We start from the raw sequence: 17,031 nt of genomic DNA on the forward strand, positions 1-17,031 counted from the left end.
AATCAACACTGGAGAGACAAGGACTGTTGGGAACCTTCTTCAGACACTACCTGAAGAAGTGAAAACTCAGAGATCAAGGGGAGCTCCTTGGGTGCTTAAATATTAATAGAATCATAGAATCATAAAATCATAGAATGTCAGGTTGGAAGGGACATCAAGGATCATCTAGTCCAACCTTTCTAGATAAAAATATAGTTTAAATGAGGTGGCCCAGCACCCTGTCAAGATGATTTTTTAAACTGTCCAATGTAGGACTCCCACTTCCCTTGGGAGATTATTCTACTGCAAACACATACACGTATGCAAACATAGATACAAACTATGGTGGAAATCAAGCCTCATTATTTTTCCTATTTCTTTCAGGAGACCACACTGCTCTGTTGTATAGGTCCATGTTTACAGTGAAGCCTGATCTAATTTTAATACTATTGCAGGTACCTTAACAACAGTAACAACACCAAGAATGCTACATTTTTTTTCCTTAAATCATGAGGGGAAAGTACATAATATTATGAGGGGAAAGTAGCAGATCTGAAATCTGAGCAAGGACTTTCTTAGGAAAACACTGAAAGATAAATCAGGACTACTTCCAGCTGTGATTCTGTAGGCATGTTGCTTCTTCCATTAGCTTACCACATTACCTTGAGAAAGCTATTAAACCTCCTACTCCCTCTAATTGCCTCTCTAGTAAATAATGGTAATCCCTAAAATGCAAGATTTTCAGGCTGATCCAAAGGCCACCAGAGAAATGATGGCTACTCATTTCTGAGGGCTTTGAGTCAAGCCTCCAGTCTGGCATTTGATCAGTTAACATTTGGAACTATCAGTATTGTTATTACCTTGCATGACTATGAATGGCATAGGGGGTTTTTACTGTCAAGCAATCAGCAAATGGCAAGAGTTTTTCTGCACAGAGCAGTAAGTGAACTGCTGCAAGCTTGCCCTAGATTGAAAATAGGAGTGATAGTGATAAATGTACAGCTGTGTGCTGGCTTCTTACTATTCAGGAATGGTATGAATCTGAATATGCTAAAATTTTTCATTCAGCCATCAAACTGTTGACTCACCTGAAGCTTAATCAAAATCTTATTTCAATAGTTCATTTTGGCACCAGATGTGTAGCTCATTAGTGCCATGATAGGTGAGGACATCTCTTGGTATTTGTGTTGAGTAGTTGAGAGAGGGGATGTGGCAGATATTATGTATAAGCATTAGCTCATTCCAAATTCCCCTCAAGTAAAAATACCGAGCCTTTGATGAGCTAAATAAATAATTAGCAGCAGAGACAAAATGGGTGTACTTATGTCTTATGATGAAAACTGATTCTGATTTCCTTTCCACAGTGTGCAACATTCTTTGCTGTGGAGGGGTTACTTCCCAGGGGATGGAGATGAGAATCAGGCTCTTTGCTTTTGTATTCAGCTCCTGAGGCAGAGCTCCAGGGCAGAGCTATAGCATCCAGCCTCTCCACAAACCTCACTAAATGTTATGTGACAGTTGTCAAACTTTGAAGGAAAAGGGAATGCTTCCAAGCCATCAAAAAGTCCTGTCCTGCCCTTCTCTGCTCTGCTGGGTCACTGCTGGGTGGGCAGCAGCAACAGGAGTGACACTCACATGCCCTCCCATACTTCTCACATGCTCACATAGAGGGACATCTCTCCTGTAGTGATACTACTCCATGTAGTATTTTGTCATCCTGGGGTGGTTATCAAGCCAGAAAACATAGGTCTGGGTGGTGTTTTCATGGTCTACCTCTGCTCATGATGAATTAGATTATCTTATCAGTTTTGGTACGAGGATCAGGTGGATAACACTTGGTCACAATGATCTAGGACAACTTTAGTGACATCTACATCTACATCATCTACATCTACATCATCTACTTTTCTCTAAATTCTGCTAGTTTTATTTTTTTTTTTAATTTGTTTTCATTTCAGAATTTCTATTTCTATTTTCCACTTCATTATCTGGCAATACATGTAATTTTTTTCATTTTCACCATATTTTCTTCCTTATTTTTCAAAGAATTTTCATTTTTTTCAGGGAAAGAAAAAAAAAAAAAGAAGAAAAGAAACCAAACACAAGCAAACAACAACCCTAAAATACCCTTTGTCCCTGTATTTCTCCCATTATGTGAAATACAGTGAAAAGAAAGGCTAGATAAAAATTTTTTCAGCAGAAGCAGATAAAACCCCACAGTCCCAGAATACATGCTTCTCTGAAGCATCTTCATTATTATTTCTGATGCCTTCCAGCAAGCCTGCATTTGCTGAGGGCCCTCTAAAAGTCAGTGCACACTACTGCTGCAAACTGCTCTCATATGACCTGAAGTACCAAATATTTATGTCAAACTTTCCCTTGCACTGCTTATATAAATTTTGCTCCTCTTTGGGACTCTGACTTCACGTTTTTATTTTTATACAGTTGCTGTCTCAGCCTGTCAAATAGAAATGATTAATACAAGATGATTAATACCTTCATGTGATGTCCTTCCTCCCAATGGTTGCTTTATTCAGTGTTTAAATATATGAAAGCTTTGACCAAATCAAGGTTTGTATCCTGGATACAGTGCAAGCAGAACAGCTCAGCTCATGTATTGAGGGTGAGGAGGGGTTTTTGCTCCAGCCATGAGCCATGGAGGAAGGTCATTGCCTTGCCAGGCCAGACACAAGGGTGGGATTGAGAAAGGGCTGGAAGACTGGCAGGCATTTCCATCTGTATTAACCCACTGTCCAAGTCATAAGTAAGGATAGATGCTCAGCCTTTCAGAATAAATTAATCTTCCACCTTTTCTAAAATTACCAGAACTATGTATTTCTGACTTTCCTCAGAGAGAAAATAATACAATTACTTGCTGTAATCAACATCAGGATGTTGAGATTATTTGCAAGAAGCATTTGCAATCTAGACAGTGGCATCCCCTCTGATGCCTGACCTGATGATGTTCAGTGTGACACTGCTGTCTGAGAGGACATCTTTAGGTGAGAGCACACCTCAGGTATTTCTGAAGTTTGTAACACTTTAGTCAGATTGCATTTTCTAATAGAAAAGCAATTGACTGGAAGAGTGCATGGGGATATTTATCCCACGATACTGTGGGAAAATCAAACTTAGCTTATTACTTCCTACCTATGTTGAAGTATCCATAAGTGCAAATGCTAAAGGGGGTTTTTGCTCATAAAATGGAGTTGCACTATTGCCTGACTGCCAGACTGTGGCTAATATTTAACTTGTAGGTGACAGGATAGCAGTGGTTGGTGGAGTGATCCCTGTTCAGCCAGTCTGTAAAACACTTGCAGTAAAGGGAGCTGTGCAAATGTAAATCATTATTATATTGTTTAAGTAATGAAATCCATGGCACCATTGTTTAAATAGACTGGAGATGTGGAGCCATTTATTCATATTTTAATGCTTAGACTGCCTGCTACATAAAAAATATATAGAAAAAATAGGCTTTCAGAGATATATAAAATACTTTTTTTCCCCAGTGCTGAATTTATAAGCTCATGAGACTATAGTGCTACAGTAATTCTTAATTTGTATAGTCATTTTTATAACTCTTAGTACAAAATACCACAAAACAAAACAGGCCTAAATCTCTCATAAATCTAAAGAAAGTGTCACACTTCAGATGCACATTTTTAAGTGGTTGCATCCTTGTTTTAATTCAAAATGCAGCTAAGCAGGCTCAGTATGACCTGAAAAGTTCTATGAAATACTTGCAGAATTATTCAACTGTTGTAATGGGTGGAAATATATACATTGCATCAACACTTGATGGTCAAAACTGAGATTTGATCCCACATCATGTAGGGTACTCTAGACATAAAAAAGGCAAAATATTTGTCTCCTGATGCCTTCCTCAAATTCAGGTGTTGCAGTTATGTAATATTCCATCTTAATCATTCATGACTAACCCTGTTGCTGCATACCACACAATGACTTCAAAGCAACAATTGCCCTATTCATTTATGTGGGCTCCTGGTTCCACAATACCTTCTAATGGGATTATCCCTACGAGGCAAAGCAGTGCTGTCTCCACAGGTTACAAGTGTGAAACTGAGACCCAGAGGTAACTGTTTTCTGGATTTTTATATTTCATTTTAATCCCTTATTCAAAATTACTCAAAGCTGCTTTCTATCCAGGTAACCCCAGCATATCTGATGCATGTGGTTATTCCTTCTCAGGGGCAGGTCTTGGGCTTTCCTTCCATTGAATATCATGGTGTTTCAGCCCATTTCTCCAGCTTACTGATGTCCCTCTGGATGACAAGCATGACACTGGTTTATCAGCCACCCCTCACAGTTTTGTGTTTTGCTGAGAGTACACTCTGAGCTGTTATGGAGTCCATTAACAAAGATATTAAATATGATCAGATCTAAAAAGATTATGGACCATTACTGAATCTTGGAGACAATAGCTCCAGCTACTGCTAGCTCACTGCTCTGCAACTATACTTCATGCCACTAATCACAACCCTCCTGGCTCAGCCATTTGACTCGTTTTGAATCCATCTCACTGGTCACTTTATCAGCTTACAAAGACCTTATGAGACAGTGTCAGAAGTCTTAGTAAAGTCAAGGTAGACATCTACTGGTCTTGGCTTGAGTACCAACATAGTTATTTCATTGTAAAAGTTTATCAGATTTATCAAGCATAAATTTTGTGAATCCATTATACTGATTATATTGATGACTCCCAATCACCTCTTGTCCATCACATTCCTGGAAAGGCTTCGCAAGTTTAGTTGCTCCACCACCTTCCCAGGAACCAAGGTGACTATCCTGTAGCTCTCTGGGTCATCCTTCTTGCCTGTTTTTAAAATAGGAATGCCACTTCTTTCCTCCAGTCCTTATTTACCTTTCCCAAGTGCCATGATTATTCAAAGTTAGGGACCTCACACTAATGTCAAGCCAGCACTGATGTCACTCAGCACTAGTGGGTGCATCCCATCAGTGCCCAGGTATATCCAGTTTGCTGGGTTAGAGCAGCATAAATCATGGCTACAGGTGCCAGTAAAGGGACCTTATTATGTGACTTCAGCATAAAAATTACTTGCAGTTATCAGAGAAAATTTTTATTTCCACTTTAACAAGGTCTGCTGTCATAACCTGTATATATGAACAGAAGACATGAACAGCAATCTATTATCTTATCTCTGTAACACTTTGTGGCCATGATGTGGCTTCATAATATTATCACCATTTCCATTCCCTCCACACAGGGTAGCATGGGTTTGAAGGGCACAAAGCTGAATAGGACAGTTAAGGAGAATGAAGAGGAAAGGAAAGTTAGAATGAAAAAACAACATAAATCAAAAAAAGAAAAAAATACAAAGCAAGAAAAAATGTAATAAAATCAAGTAATAAAAACCACCACACACCACAAACAAACAAAAATAAACAACAACAAACAAAAAACAACCAACCAACAATCAAAAAAGAAAACAAGGTTCCCTCTCACTCCCTGCCTAGAAAGAGAGGAATCCTGGTTCTATTCCAGGTGAAACAATATAATTATCTTGACAGCAGGATTACTAAAAGCAGTGCAAGGACAAGTCAGAGAGAGAAAAAAAGCTCACTGGGAGCACACATAGATCAGTAAAGCAATCATGTTCCCCTGTGTGTGACACACAACTCTAGCTCGGGTTCCTGTTATAGGATTTTTTCAACATGAGCACAGGTGAAGGCACAAAAAGGGAGCTCTGAGATACCACAAAGAGTGAGTGTATGCTCCATTAAGGAAGGAATGCTCCCTCTTGCCAGTGATGTGAAAAAGATAACATAGCATGTCACCTCTCAGCATCCTCAGGTTATTGATTTGGTGCCAATGTTAGTGGCAGTCATCGCCTTTGCAAGTTGATATTTGAGACATTTACACAAGCTATCACTCCCTTCAGCTCTGCTTCTCACTTTGGTAAGCTGTGTAGAGCAGAGAGCTGATCCAGGAGTGTGCTCCTTTGATCAATATCAGAAACGTGCATCCTGAATGCACTGAAGGAGATAAAAATCTGTGGCCATCTTCAGCAATGGCCCTGAAGCAGCAAATACAAGGGAAGGTCAGATGGGGGAAGAAGACAAACAGTGGTGTTCCTACTGGTCCTCACTGTGATGGCACTGGTGAATCCAGAGCCAAACTTCAGATTCTGATACCATTTCAGCTCACTGAAGTCAGGAGGCCTAACATGCAACAGTCACCTCTCTCTCCCACACCTTTGAGTTTTCATTGCACCCCAAGGTAGTCTCTTTTCTACCACCTCCAGCCCCCAAAAGTCAGAGATCACAGCTGGGATGGGAACAGGAATGGGACTGGTATGATCAGGAGAGAGTTTAATATCAATGGAGAGGGGACAATCTGTGCTTTCACTCTTTCACTGCAAGCACAATGTTAATGAAAAATCCTTAGCAGAGAAGGCAGCAAATTATGTGGTTTTTGCATGTATTTGTTACTAGTGAGGTAAGATTCCTTCAAGCTGAGTACAGTCAGTGTGCATCACTCTTGGCATACTGATGTAGTGCCCATCATTTTAGCAGCTAGGCACCATCACATCCCATTTAGCACACACACAGCATTTTATAGAGCAGAGCTCTACAGAAAACCCTTTCCCTTAGGTTTTTCTACACACTCATTGCAGTGTCGTGCATCTGACCAATTAAAGCACAACAGCTTTAGTTAATTAACTCTGAGGGACTGAGTGGCTCCCTGGCTGAAAGGCGTAAGAGCTCGTTTCGTTATCATGAGTGCCACTGATTAGCTCCCAGATACTGGACCATTCACTTCATCTCTCTATACTGCATTTTTCCCCGGTGCAAAATGCAGAGAAATAAAATTTGTTTTCTTTGGTGAAGTGCTTTTGAGAGCTGTGCATGAAAAGAGCTATGCATCATCAGTGAATACTCAAAATGGCCTGACGGGTGATTTATGGAAAGAGCACTGTCCTCACTGTGCTTTAGGAAAGCTGAGCCACAACCAAGTAAATTTAAAAAAAAAAAAAAAATTAAAAAAAGCCCAAAATCTCAGGGACATTGCACTGGAGACAGGATACGTTAAGGTTGCCTGATGCCTTGACCACCACTTTTTTCCTTCAGGCAGGCAAGATGGGATCTTCCTCTCATTTCTGCCCACAGTACTCAAATCTCACCCCTCCACCTTCATTACTTGTTTTATTCACACTGGCCCCCCTCCTCAGCAAATCAACTCATCCAATCAATTCCAACACCTGACAACCTCCACTAACATCTCTTTCTGCTTGTAGGGATTTCCCTGTTCACTGAGCCAAATTCACTCTACAGTTTCATATAACTATTATACAGTTTCATATAGCTATATACAACTTCAGAGTCATTTTCAGATTTCTACTGATCTTAACTACAGATGAGATATTGACAAAAGCTTTGTCTCAAGAAAAAAAATGAGACTAGCATATTTTCTTTCATTGTATTCTTATTATATCATTCTTTTTAACTCCACATAGTTGCAAGTCCCAAAGCTAACACAGAATTGCTATAGTACATTACCTAGAGCAAGGCAAATAGTTTGCACCAGCTAATTAATTTGAATATTTCAACATATTTTTATAATTGCAGAATTGAATTGAACAGAATTGAATTTCCAAAGAATTTTTTACAGAATTTCAATAAAAATCCCTTTAAAAATGTTCTTTGGACTTGCTGGTGAATAGTCTTATTTTTGGCAAAAAGTGACCAAGTTTACAGTAGCTAAATAAATTGCTTTATTATTTCGGTTCTACAACTGATTGGGATAAAAGTATTTCTGTAACAATATTTTATCCATGTTAACTAAAGATTCAGTTCTGAACAGAACTTTAAAAATAGATTTCATTATTGAAGGGTGAGTGAAAAGTGTCACATTAGGATTTATGATCTTTTGTTTTGATTTTCTCAAGTTAAAGAAAAATACACTTTGGTAAAGAAGAAAATAATAAGGTCTGTTCTGGGATCTGGAGGCTGTGTAATGTGTCTTGACTGGTGCCTCAGCTGTCACTGCAGGCCAGCAGATAACACCAAGCCTACCAAGGAAATCAATGGTGTTGACTATGTTTTGGTCAGAGTTTGTTCTCAAATTAGAGTCAAAACCTAAATCCCATTATTCCTCTACTAGACCAAATTATTCTCCACTGACTTCAGGGTGCTTTTAAATCCCTAAGAGTTTATGGATTAGGTTCTACTTTGCCCTGAGATTCTGACTGCCTCTGGTTGCTGACATATATCCAAAGAAAGGTTTCAGCTCAATGCGTCTGATACTGCTGCCTCTGCAATAAAGAGGTGTGGTTTCTAGGGATTCATCATTAGCATAAACATAGGAAGTCAATCATTCTTCCAAGACAGAAGCAAAAAGTGATAACTGTTTTCCTTTACTACTAAGCAATTTCCTACCTATTTTTAATCCCTAACCTTTATTGCCTCTGTAGGGGCATGGTCTGCCTCCTTTTTTCATGGTTGGGTCTGCTGCAAAAGCTACTGTTGCTTTACATACTTAAAAGTCAGAGGAGTTTTAGAACTGGAGGAATATAATGAACATTCAGGGCTTGGTTTTTAAATTATCTATCTCTTCTATTTAATATAAAACATTAAATACTCCAGAGCTGTCAAGAATTACAGTTGTCTAAAACAGATGTTAGCATCATATGAGCTTTTCCATACAGGTGAAAAGTCTCTTTCTAACAACCCTGAATCTTGAACCTCAGAATAATTAGAGGCTGTGTTATGGGTAGACAGCACAAACTTACTCCCACGATGCTTTCTCTCTCAGTAGTATGTTTCAGTCCCACCTACAGGAGGTGGAAAGGGAAACTTCTAACTTCTAGCATGTCAAGTTCTTCTTTCTTTGCTTAGCCTAGCAAGGAGGTTACCAACTGCATTACTCATTTTTCCTAAACTGGAATTTTTACTGAAGACAGCTGCTGTTAGGAAATGAATACTACTAGGAGTTGTAATGTAGGACTTAGAAAAGTCATGAACAGACCAACAGATAAACTGCCAAATGCAATGAAAGTTTATCAGACACTGCAGATATCACCAATGCTACCAATGGCAGTGGCAGTGCTTCCACAGTTCAAAGTTCAATCAGTGACCTAAAAGCAAAAGTCTTCATAACCTCCTTCTCCCCTCCCCCATCATCAGAGGAAAAACAGCAATTGCATTTACCTGTAGATCAGGACTTCATCATCCGAGCAATTATACTGCAGCTGATACATTTTCACCCGAGGAGCTGACTTGCTCACTGTCCACTTAACCAAAGCTGAGGTAGTGGTCACATCTGACACCAGGACAGCCCTTTCTGGTGGGCCTTTTGTTTCTCCACGATTAGACTTGCTGGAGCTGGTGATGTCCGAGAGCCTGGATTTTGGTGGGGCTGCTCGGCCTGTGCCGTTGCTGAGATGGGGGAGCTGAACAATTGAGAGCTCAATGGTTGCAGTGGACTCTCCGGCAGCATTGGCTGCTATGCATGTGAAAGTCCCATAATCCTTAGAGGTGGTGATGAGGATATCTAAGGTGCCATTGTCATACACGGCTGTCCTCGAGGAGTTCCCGATGAGGCGGTCATCGGGGGCCACCCAGTGAATGATGGGGGTGGGATCCCCGATGGCTTTGCATTTCAGTGTGGCAGTTTGCCCTTCTAAAACCAGCAGCTTGTGAGTATGTTGTGTAATGAGAGGAGGCTCACAAACAAATTCTTCCTCCCGTACATACCAAAAGTACCTTCCCTTTAGGCCAGGAGGAGAAGCACAGGTTTCCATATCGTCATCTCTGTCAAGCCTCCTTAACCACAGTAGCTCGCAGTTGCAATGCAATGGGTTGCCCCCAAAGCTGAGAGACAAAGGTGGAGAAAACGGGGTAACATCTAATGAAATTACTTGAGATCTGGCAAATATAGGGTCAGGGGGGAGCTTCTGAAGTCTGTTGGATGTTAGATCCAATCTGGCCAATTTCTGAAGATCTGCAAATGTCCCCTCTGTAATATAATCTATCAGGTTATGATCCAAACTGAGCTGGTGCAAGTTTATCATGTTCCTTATAGATTCCCAGGGAATGCTTCGGAGGTTATTGTAGGAAAGGTCTAAGTCTTCCAATGTCAGCAAAAAATCCTCAAAGGCTTCATCAGAGATGCTGCTTAGCTGGTTGTTGTTCAAAATCAAATGCTGAAGGTTAATTAAGCCTCTTAAAATATCCTCTCCGATGTCAGGCAGCCTGTTGCTGTCCAGATGTAGGGACCGAAGGCTCTCCAAGTCTGTGAAAGAGTAGGGCTGTATGTAACTGATGGTGTTTCTGGATAAAGTGAGGTCAACGAGTCCAGACATGTTGGCAAAATCCTGTCTGCTGATATTGATAATAAAGTTGCCCCCAAGTCGGAGTTCAACAGTCCTTCGATCTATGTCTAGAGGTACAAATAGGAGACCCTTGGAGGGACACAGGGTCCCCAGAGACTCAGACAGGTTCTGACAGACACAATATTTAGGACAAGCGTTGACCGTGACAGCCATTCCAAACAACAGGATGCTGCAGAGCAATTTTTCCATGGTAAATCACACAGAAGTACCTGCAAGAAGTGAAAAGAGTTACAAGGAACATCAGTGCTTATGATATAGCCACCTTCCTTCTTATGTTTATCAACCTCCAGAGAGGCTTTGCAGCGCCTCCTCTTAGGAGTCACACATAAAGCAGCCAGCACTTTCTGACAGGAAGATTAAGTGTTACAGAAACATATTTCTCAACATAATGAAATTCTTTCTAAAAAATAAAAAGTAAAAATGGTTTGGTTCCAAATTTGAATGGGATAGGCATTATTAGTGCTTATGCCTGGCAGTAGGTTCTTTGTGACTACCTCTTTTCTAGTTACAATTTTACAGTTTTTATTGGGTATCTGGCAGAGGACAAATCTTGCTGTCAGATTGCATGGCTTACTTGAAACCCTGAAAGATTTCATTTGGAATATTGCCTGCTTCTTTGAGGGTAGAAGCTGTCTTATAGTAATTACACACTGCTGCATAATAATGTGGAATTAGTCTTAGGGTTGAAAGAGCTGATTTTATGGATAAAAATAACTGCATATTTACCTTTCAGTAAAGTGGTTAGTAATGACCATGTAATTATCTGGCCAGTCCTGGGGTGAGTTAGTCCACTTGCCCACCCATAATAAAATTTATGATAGGCAGCACAGGGAGCAGAAATCACTTGCATGATCACCTGGATTGACCCTGGGTTCAGCCAGCCCAGGGGTAGGATGATACCACCCAGCTCCAAAAAGATCCAGAGGTAACCTGTGCTACCCTGGGCTCCTCACAAGCTTTCTGATGCACTCGTGCTCCCATGCTGCAACCCTCTGTTGTGGTCACAGTGGGGTTCTTGCCTGTGTACATGACTCTCTTGCTCCCTGCCCATTGGTCTTTCCACCATTATCTCCTCTTTTTTTTTCATCTCTCAGATGTTTTTCCAGCTTGAGCTGTAAGGTATGTGCCTTCGAAGAATAAAAAAAATGTATTTACAGGCTGACTCAAAGGGTGAATTGTGGCTGAGAGAATTTCAACCCTGATTCATGTTTGGGAATATCTTCTTACATGGGTTCACTGACCTTCTTCCCACAGGTGCAGGACATAGGAACATTTGTTTTCTTTCTGTCTCTCCCTTGCCCAGCCCCTGCTATCAGGAAGGGCCAAGGACAAACTAGCTATTTTTTCTCAACTTAACCTACACTACCACATCAGATAACTTTACATCACTGTCCTCAGTACTAGGTACACACTGTATCCCCTCAGTCATGCAGGTAATCATACACTTTTTTTTTTTTTACTCATGTTTCAAAAGCAATCATGGCATCAGAAGAGATGAGACACCCTCATGCTACATCAATTTCCCCTCCAGAACCTAAGCAGTCGATGACAGTCAGCTGTGCCTAAGCTGGTTCTCTTTCTGCTGTACATATGATGGGATGAGCCAAAGATTTATTGATGACTTCAATAAATCATTAGTACTATGAGGCTACTCAGAATTTAGCAAACATGACACAAGAAACTCATTTCACAAAGAAAAAAATACGTCACAATTATTTACACTTCATCAGTCACAGAGATATCTTATAACAATTAAAAGAAATTATAAAGGTTACTTATTAATCTTCTAGTAGCACACGCCAAACACAAAACAAAACCTATCACTTCAGTGATTATTATTTTACCTCTTAATTTATGTCTTTTACCTCTTAAAAAGGTCTTGCTTCAGCTCACTGAGAAGGAAATGAAAACCATTGCCCTATTTTTGTGATTTTACACAAAAGTGGCCAATTCTTTTCCTGGGTAAGGTGGTTTGCATTCCTCTCTGTAGAATATGTGATATGACTCAGAAAGAAGCAGCTGTAGAAATGTGAGATGTTATGAATGCTGAACTATGTATAGTATGTTCTTTAAGGTGAGGTTTGCTGCATGGTGTGATATTAGCAATTACATAGCACTATTACTTCATAGGAGAGGAAAGGACTGAAGCATCTGTGTTTGCTGAACTCTGCAAACAAGATGAAAGTGAAATGCTTTTAAATAGGATGGCTTGAGAAGAGTAATCTTACCTTCAATAGTAAATAAAAGGCTATTGAATAAAATGTTTGGAGATTAGCAAGTATATGACTGATGCAAATCTGCGGCATACTTAGCAAGGAGCTATAAATATTCCTTACATTATTATCAATTGGTAGTTTACTAACAGGCAATTGGCTTTTTAAATCTTAATTATAATTGTGTACTGCAGCTTTAATTTAAAGTATTACCCTACCAGCTGAAATGATAAACAAAAAGCAGTTTAAAAGGGGGAGAAATAGATACAGTTAATTAGTAATAAGCCCTTTCATAGCTTCTCCCTCATCTACATTCCCACCCTCTGAATATCTATTCAAAAATGTGAATGCACAGTTACGACAGCAGTGTCTCCTTTAAGTGTCCCAATTCTCTAACCACATTTTTTCCGGATGCTGTTAAATATCGCAGTGCTTTGGGGAGACAGTTGACTCGAAGCATCAGAGTGAAAAGCGTTTGTAAAAAAAAAAAAATAATAAATAAATAAAATTAGGGGAGGAACAGAAGTTAATTACAGAAAATAGGGACTGCAACACCGAGAGGAGGCTGTGAAGCAGGAGGTCTAAATGGCAATGTAAACCCTGATGGGGAAACCATCTGTGGATGGCTTGAAAGCACATCAGCTGCCTGTGTGCGCTTGCATGTGTGCAGGAAAAGACAGAGAGAGCGCAATATGTGCTCCTACCAGCAGGAGGACAAATCGGTGACAGCTTTGGGATGGAAATACATCATGGCTGCTGTCATTCCAGCTATTGAATGCATTTGAAAATATTAATGTAAATATTGTATGCCTGTAGAGGAAATTTTTAGCCTTTGTGGGCTTTTTTCAGCATCAGTGTTTCAAGCTTCTGAGCCTTGGGTTTCTCTATGACACAATCCTGAAGCAACCAGTTCACAACACAGCAAGTAGGGTACAAACCCCGGGCTACCTGTAACCCTGTGGGTTGCATAAGGGCAACCTATACAGCATTGGAGAGAACAAAGGCAGGCAGAGCTCCCTAAGGAGAACATCTGGGGTTTCATGGTTTTCGTTTTTCTCTCCAGACATGCAAAGCACCTGGGCTGTAGATGAGTTAAGTATTCGTGAGTTTGTACAATTTTAATAGTACCTTCTCAAATCTAGACTCTCCCAGAGAGTCATGGTAATTGCTAGTTGCCAAGGGGATTGATGTATAATAAAATTTGCTTTGATTTAAGCACTGGTGTCTTTTGTATAAAATATAAAAAAAAAGTGTCAAGTTTATGGACTGGTTTTGCTGACCAGTTTATTCACCTTATTCCCAAAATCTCTTGTGACCTACAACAGCATTTTATGGGCTACTAGTGGTAGCCTTGGTAGCCTTGTGATAAGCTCCCATTGTGATTTAAATTTTAAAGGTATCTATCATCCAGATGAAGTAGATTTCTCACAGCAAGTCAGTAAATCTGGCAGAGTTCCTGTCTCAGCCCAAAATGAAAAATAGCCCCTTTAGTCCTCTTATAACATGGATTAGTATGAATTAATACGTGCAAGAGTCATAAACCTTGGTGTTCTGTATTCAAATTTACCTCATAAAGATACAACTTGTGAGATTTGGCATCCCGTTTCAGGAATGTCTCTGAGGCATTTTTTAATTCTATATTCATTGAGCTTTGCATATAAATTCCAATAAACTTTGCATACCACAGCACCAAGTAAGGGGTAACTGTCGTATCAATAAGCTATGGCTGCAGCACACAGTCTGGGAAAAATAAAAGGAAAAAAAAAAAAGGAGAGGTGGATGGATAGTAGCTCTGATTTTACTGTCTCCAGGTGCCCTGGGACCCAGCTTGCAGGGCAAATTCATGTACTTCACCTCTGTAGGTGTTATAAAGGAATTGGGCTTTCTTTTCTGGGAGCTGTCCTTTTCCTTTTTCTTAACCTCCTCATACCTCTGTTTCCAGTGAACACTGTGTCTAGGAAATCTACCTTGAAGGACTGCCCTGACTGGTGAAATTTCATGCATAGTCTCTGAAGCAGTTTAATTTACAATATGAAAAAGAGGATGGGACTCCGTCAGGACTAAAATTACTCCTTAATGCCTTGCATTGCCAAAAACCATGTGAGAAAGGTAGGTCTCATACTGCCTGATCTCTGGAAGTAGTTTATCCTAACTCACCAAGGGATCATTATGGCAGTAAGGAATGTAAATGTCTCTGCAATATGTTCTCAGTACTACGTGCATTGAAACATGGGCTGGGTGTTACTCTACCACCAGCTCTGTGAGCATCTGTAAGAATGTTCATGTGTTTCAAGTCAGATATGTACCCATGTGCTTACAGGTTCAAATTCAGCATAACTAATACTGCTTTTGTTTAGCTTTTATCTTTTGTGTTGGCCTCGGTTGCTACACTCCTTGGAGGTAAAGTGGTTTAGCATCAGATGTGTGTATGTACTTAGATTCTGGCCAGGGCTTTTTAGCACCTAGCTTTATTGAAAAGAAATAATAGCTCTAGCTTGAGAAGCACTTGCTTTCTCCAGCCACCTTTCATATATTATAAATCACCGATGGGGAATAAATTAAAAAATTTTCATTTTTTTTTTTACAGTGGTTTTGATCCAGGAACATAATACATTTGTAGCTTCTCTGGCAAATATACAGCCCCTGTGGCTGCTGGACAATACATGTGTCTAATAGCTTCAGTCACCTTGGAGCATTCATATCTTAGAAAATGCAGCAAGAGATCTTAAACCAAGAGGAAAACAGGTGTAAGCCTGTTAGATCTCACTTCACTTTTACAAGCACTCTGCTGAAATGAAGACACCATATAAGCCATTCAGTTTTAAGAAATGTGCAAAATTAGTCAAGCTTTGAGATTCATCTTGTGAGAAAACAAAACTTAGTGAACACATTCTGTGTACTTCTAAGCATCTGCTGGTCTGGCACTTTACCACAATACATTTGGGACATTTTCATCACTTCAGATAAAATCTGAAGTGCAGAAGCCTCAGAAACATTTACTATTCACCCATTCCAAGAATATAGAGTAAGTTTCATGAAAGCAGATTAGTGAGGCTTCATTAGCTTCATTAGACTTCTGCAGAGGAAACAATACTTCTTCAGTCCACTTCTCGTTGGGCATGAGAGTATCCACATGGAAGTGAGACATTATTAATACTGTGGTTACCTAAAAGGCTTTAATTTAAGTTCAGCCTTTTTAGACAAGAGGTAGCCCACTCTGATGTTAAGGTGGCCTGAGCTGTACAGGTTCTCTGGTGTTTATTAAGCATTAAGCTCACTCTTTAGTCCTTCAGGACTACGTCAGTCAGGGACACACATTCTTTGGAAGACAGGATTTTGCTGTTTTTCACATAAAAAGTGCAATCCAGGTGATTCAGGGATATAAAGGCTGATGAGGATCCAGACCTGGAAAACTATTCAGAGAATCCATATGCCCTCCTCTGTTTCACTTCAATGGGCCTTGAAGGTCCACGTGCCTGTGATGTTTTCTTTTAAAGAATTGACACTAGATAGTAGCACCATTCTGTGAAATAGCTACACTGCTGTTATAGTAGAGGATTCTTTTCTGCAGACACTTATGCAAATCTGAGTATTATTTAGTGATCTAACAAATAAGAGGGTTTCCACCCAAAGGGCATAGATGCTATTACTTCATTGTAACTAATCTCTAGACCTTGTCTGATCTGGCATCATGCCACTCGAAGCTTGGATTGAAAAGCCTTTGTACACACAAAGAGAATAGAGGAAAAGAAACAGGCTTAAAATTCCACTTATCAAATAGCTTAAGTCTGTTGTGCTGCAGAAGATGGAAATTTTTAGTCTAGAGTGAAGTTTACTTTCAATGACAAGGTCAGTTTCATTTATATTTATCCTAAAGCTTATGGTTCAATTTTTAATTCCCAAATGCTGACTGTAGTGACTAAATAAATTCAGTCCTGTCACGTGAATGCAATAGGCACATTTGATTTACTCAGACATTAAAAATCATGCTACTTCAGGCAAATACCTAGACAAAACACATCCTTTCAAAATGAAAACATTACATCTCAGAAATGCTAGAAACAAATACTTTGAATGCTTCATTTAATATCTTTCCTAAAGTGGTCCCATGAAACCTGAACAATCTCACAGATAGGTTTTGTCAACACAGACTGATACAAACCAGTGGGTAAAACGTCTGGCCAAATAATAAAAAAAAAAACCCTAGCTCTAGATATTTTTTAACATAACGGGCCACTTGTGGTTGGCACATTATAATCTTAATCACCATAACCACATTTTGATCAGTAGTGTGATTTTACCTAGATATGAAATGTATATATATATATATATAATAGCTGCATTTGCATTATCCTATCTTCACTCACTGAAAAGTACAGGCTTCAACTTCCTGATTCACTGAGGAAAAAATTTGCTTAGCTACCTGCATGGTCTTTGAATATGAACAAAATTTAAACATGCTGTTA

The 17,031-nt window shown here is 39.6% G+C and overlaps 1 protein-coding gene across 3 annotated transcripts in view; it reads right to left on the reverse strand.

Annotated features, from left to right (window-relative positions):
- The window catches only part of LRFN2 (leucine rich repeat and fibronectin type III domain containing 2), a 156,806-nt gene that overhangs the window by 30,013 nt on the left and 109,762 nt on the right, over positions 1-17,031 (reverse strand). For all 3 annotated transcript variants that reach the window (XM_071739386.1, XM_071739387.1, XM_071739388.1), the window contains one exon: positions 9,169-10,561. In XM_071739386.1, coding sequence (XP_071595487.1) covers positions 9,169-10,541 — 1,373 coding nt within the window. In that variant the 5' untranslated portion in view covers positions 10,542-10,561. The remainder of the gene's footprint in view (positions 1-9,168; positions 10,562-17,031) is intronic.

This window comes from Heliangelus exortis, chromosome 3 (genome assembly GCF_036169615.1).
Source record: "Heliangelus exortis chromosome 3, bHelExo1.hap1, whole genome shotgun sequence".
NCBI classification, from domain to species: domain Eukaryota; kingdom Metazoa; phylum Chordata; class Aves; order Apodiformes; family Trochilidae; genus Heliangelus; species Heliangelus exortis.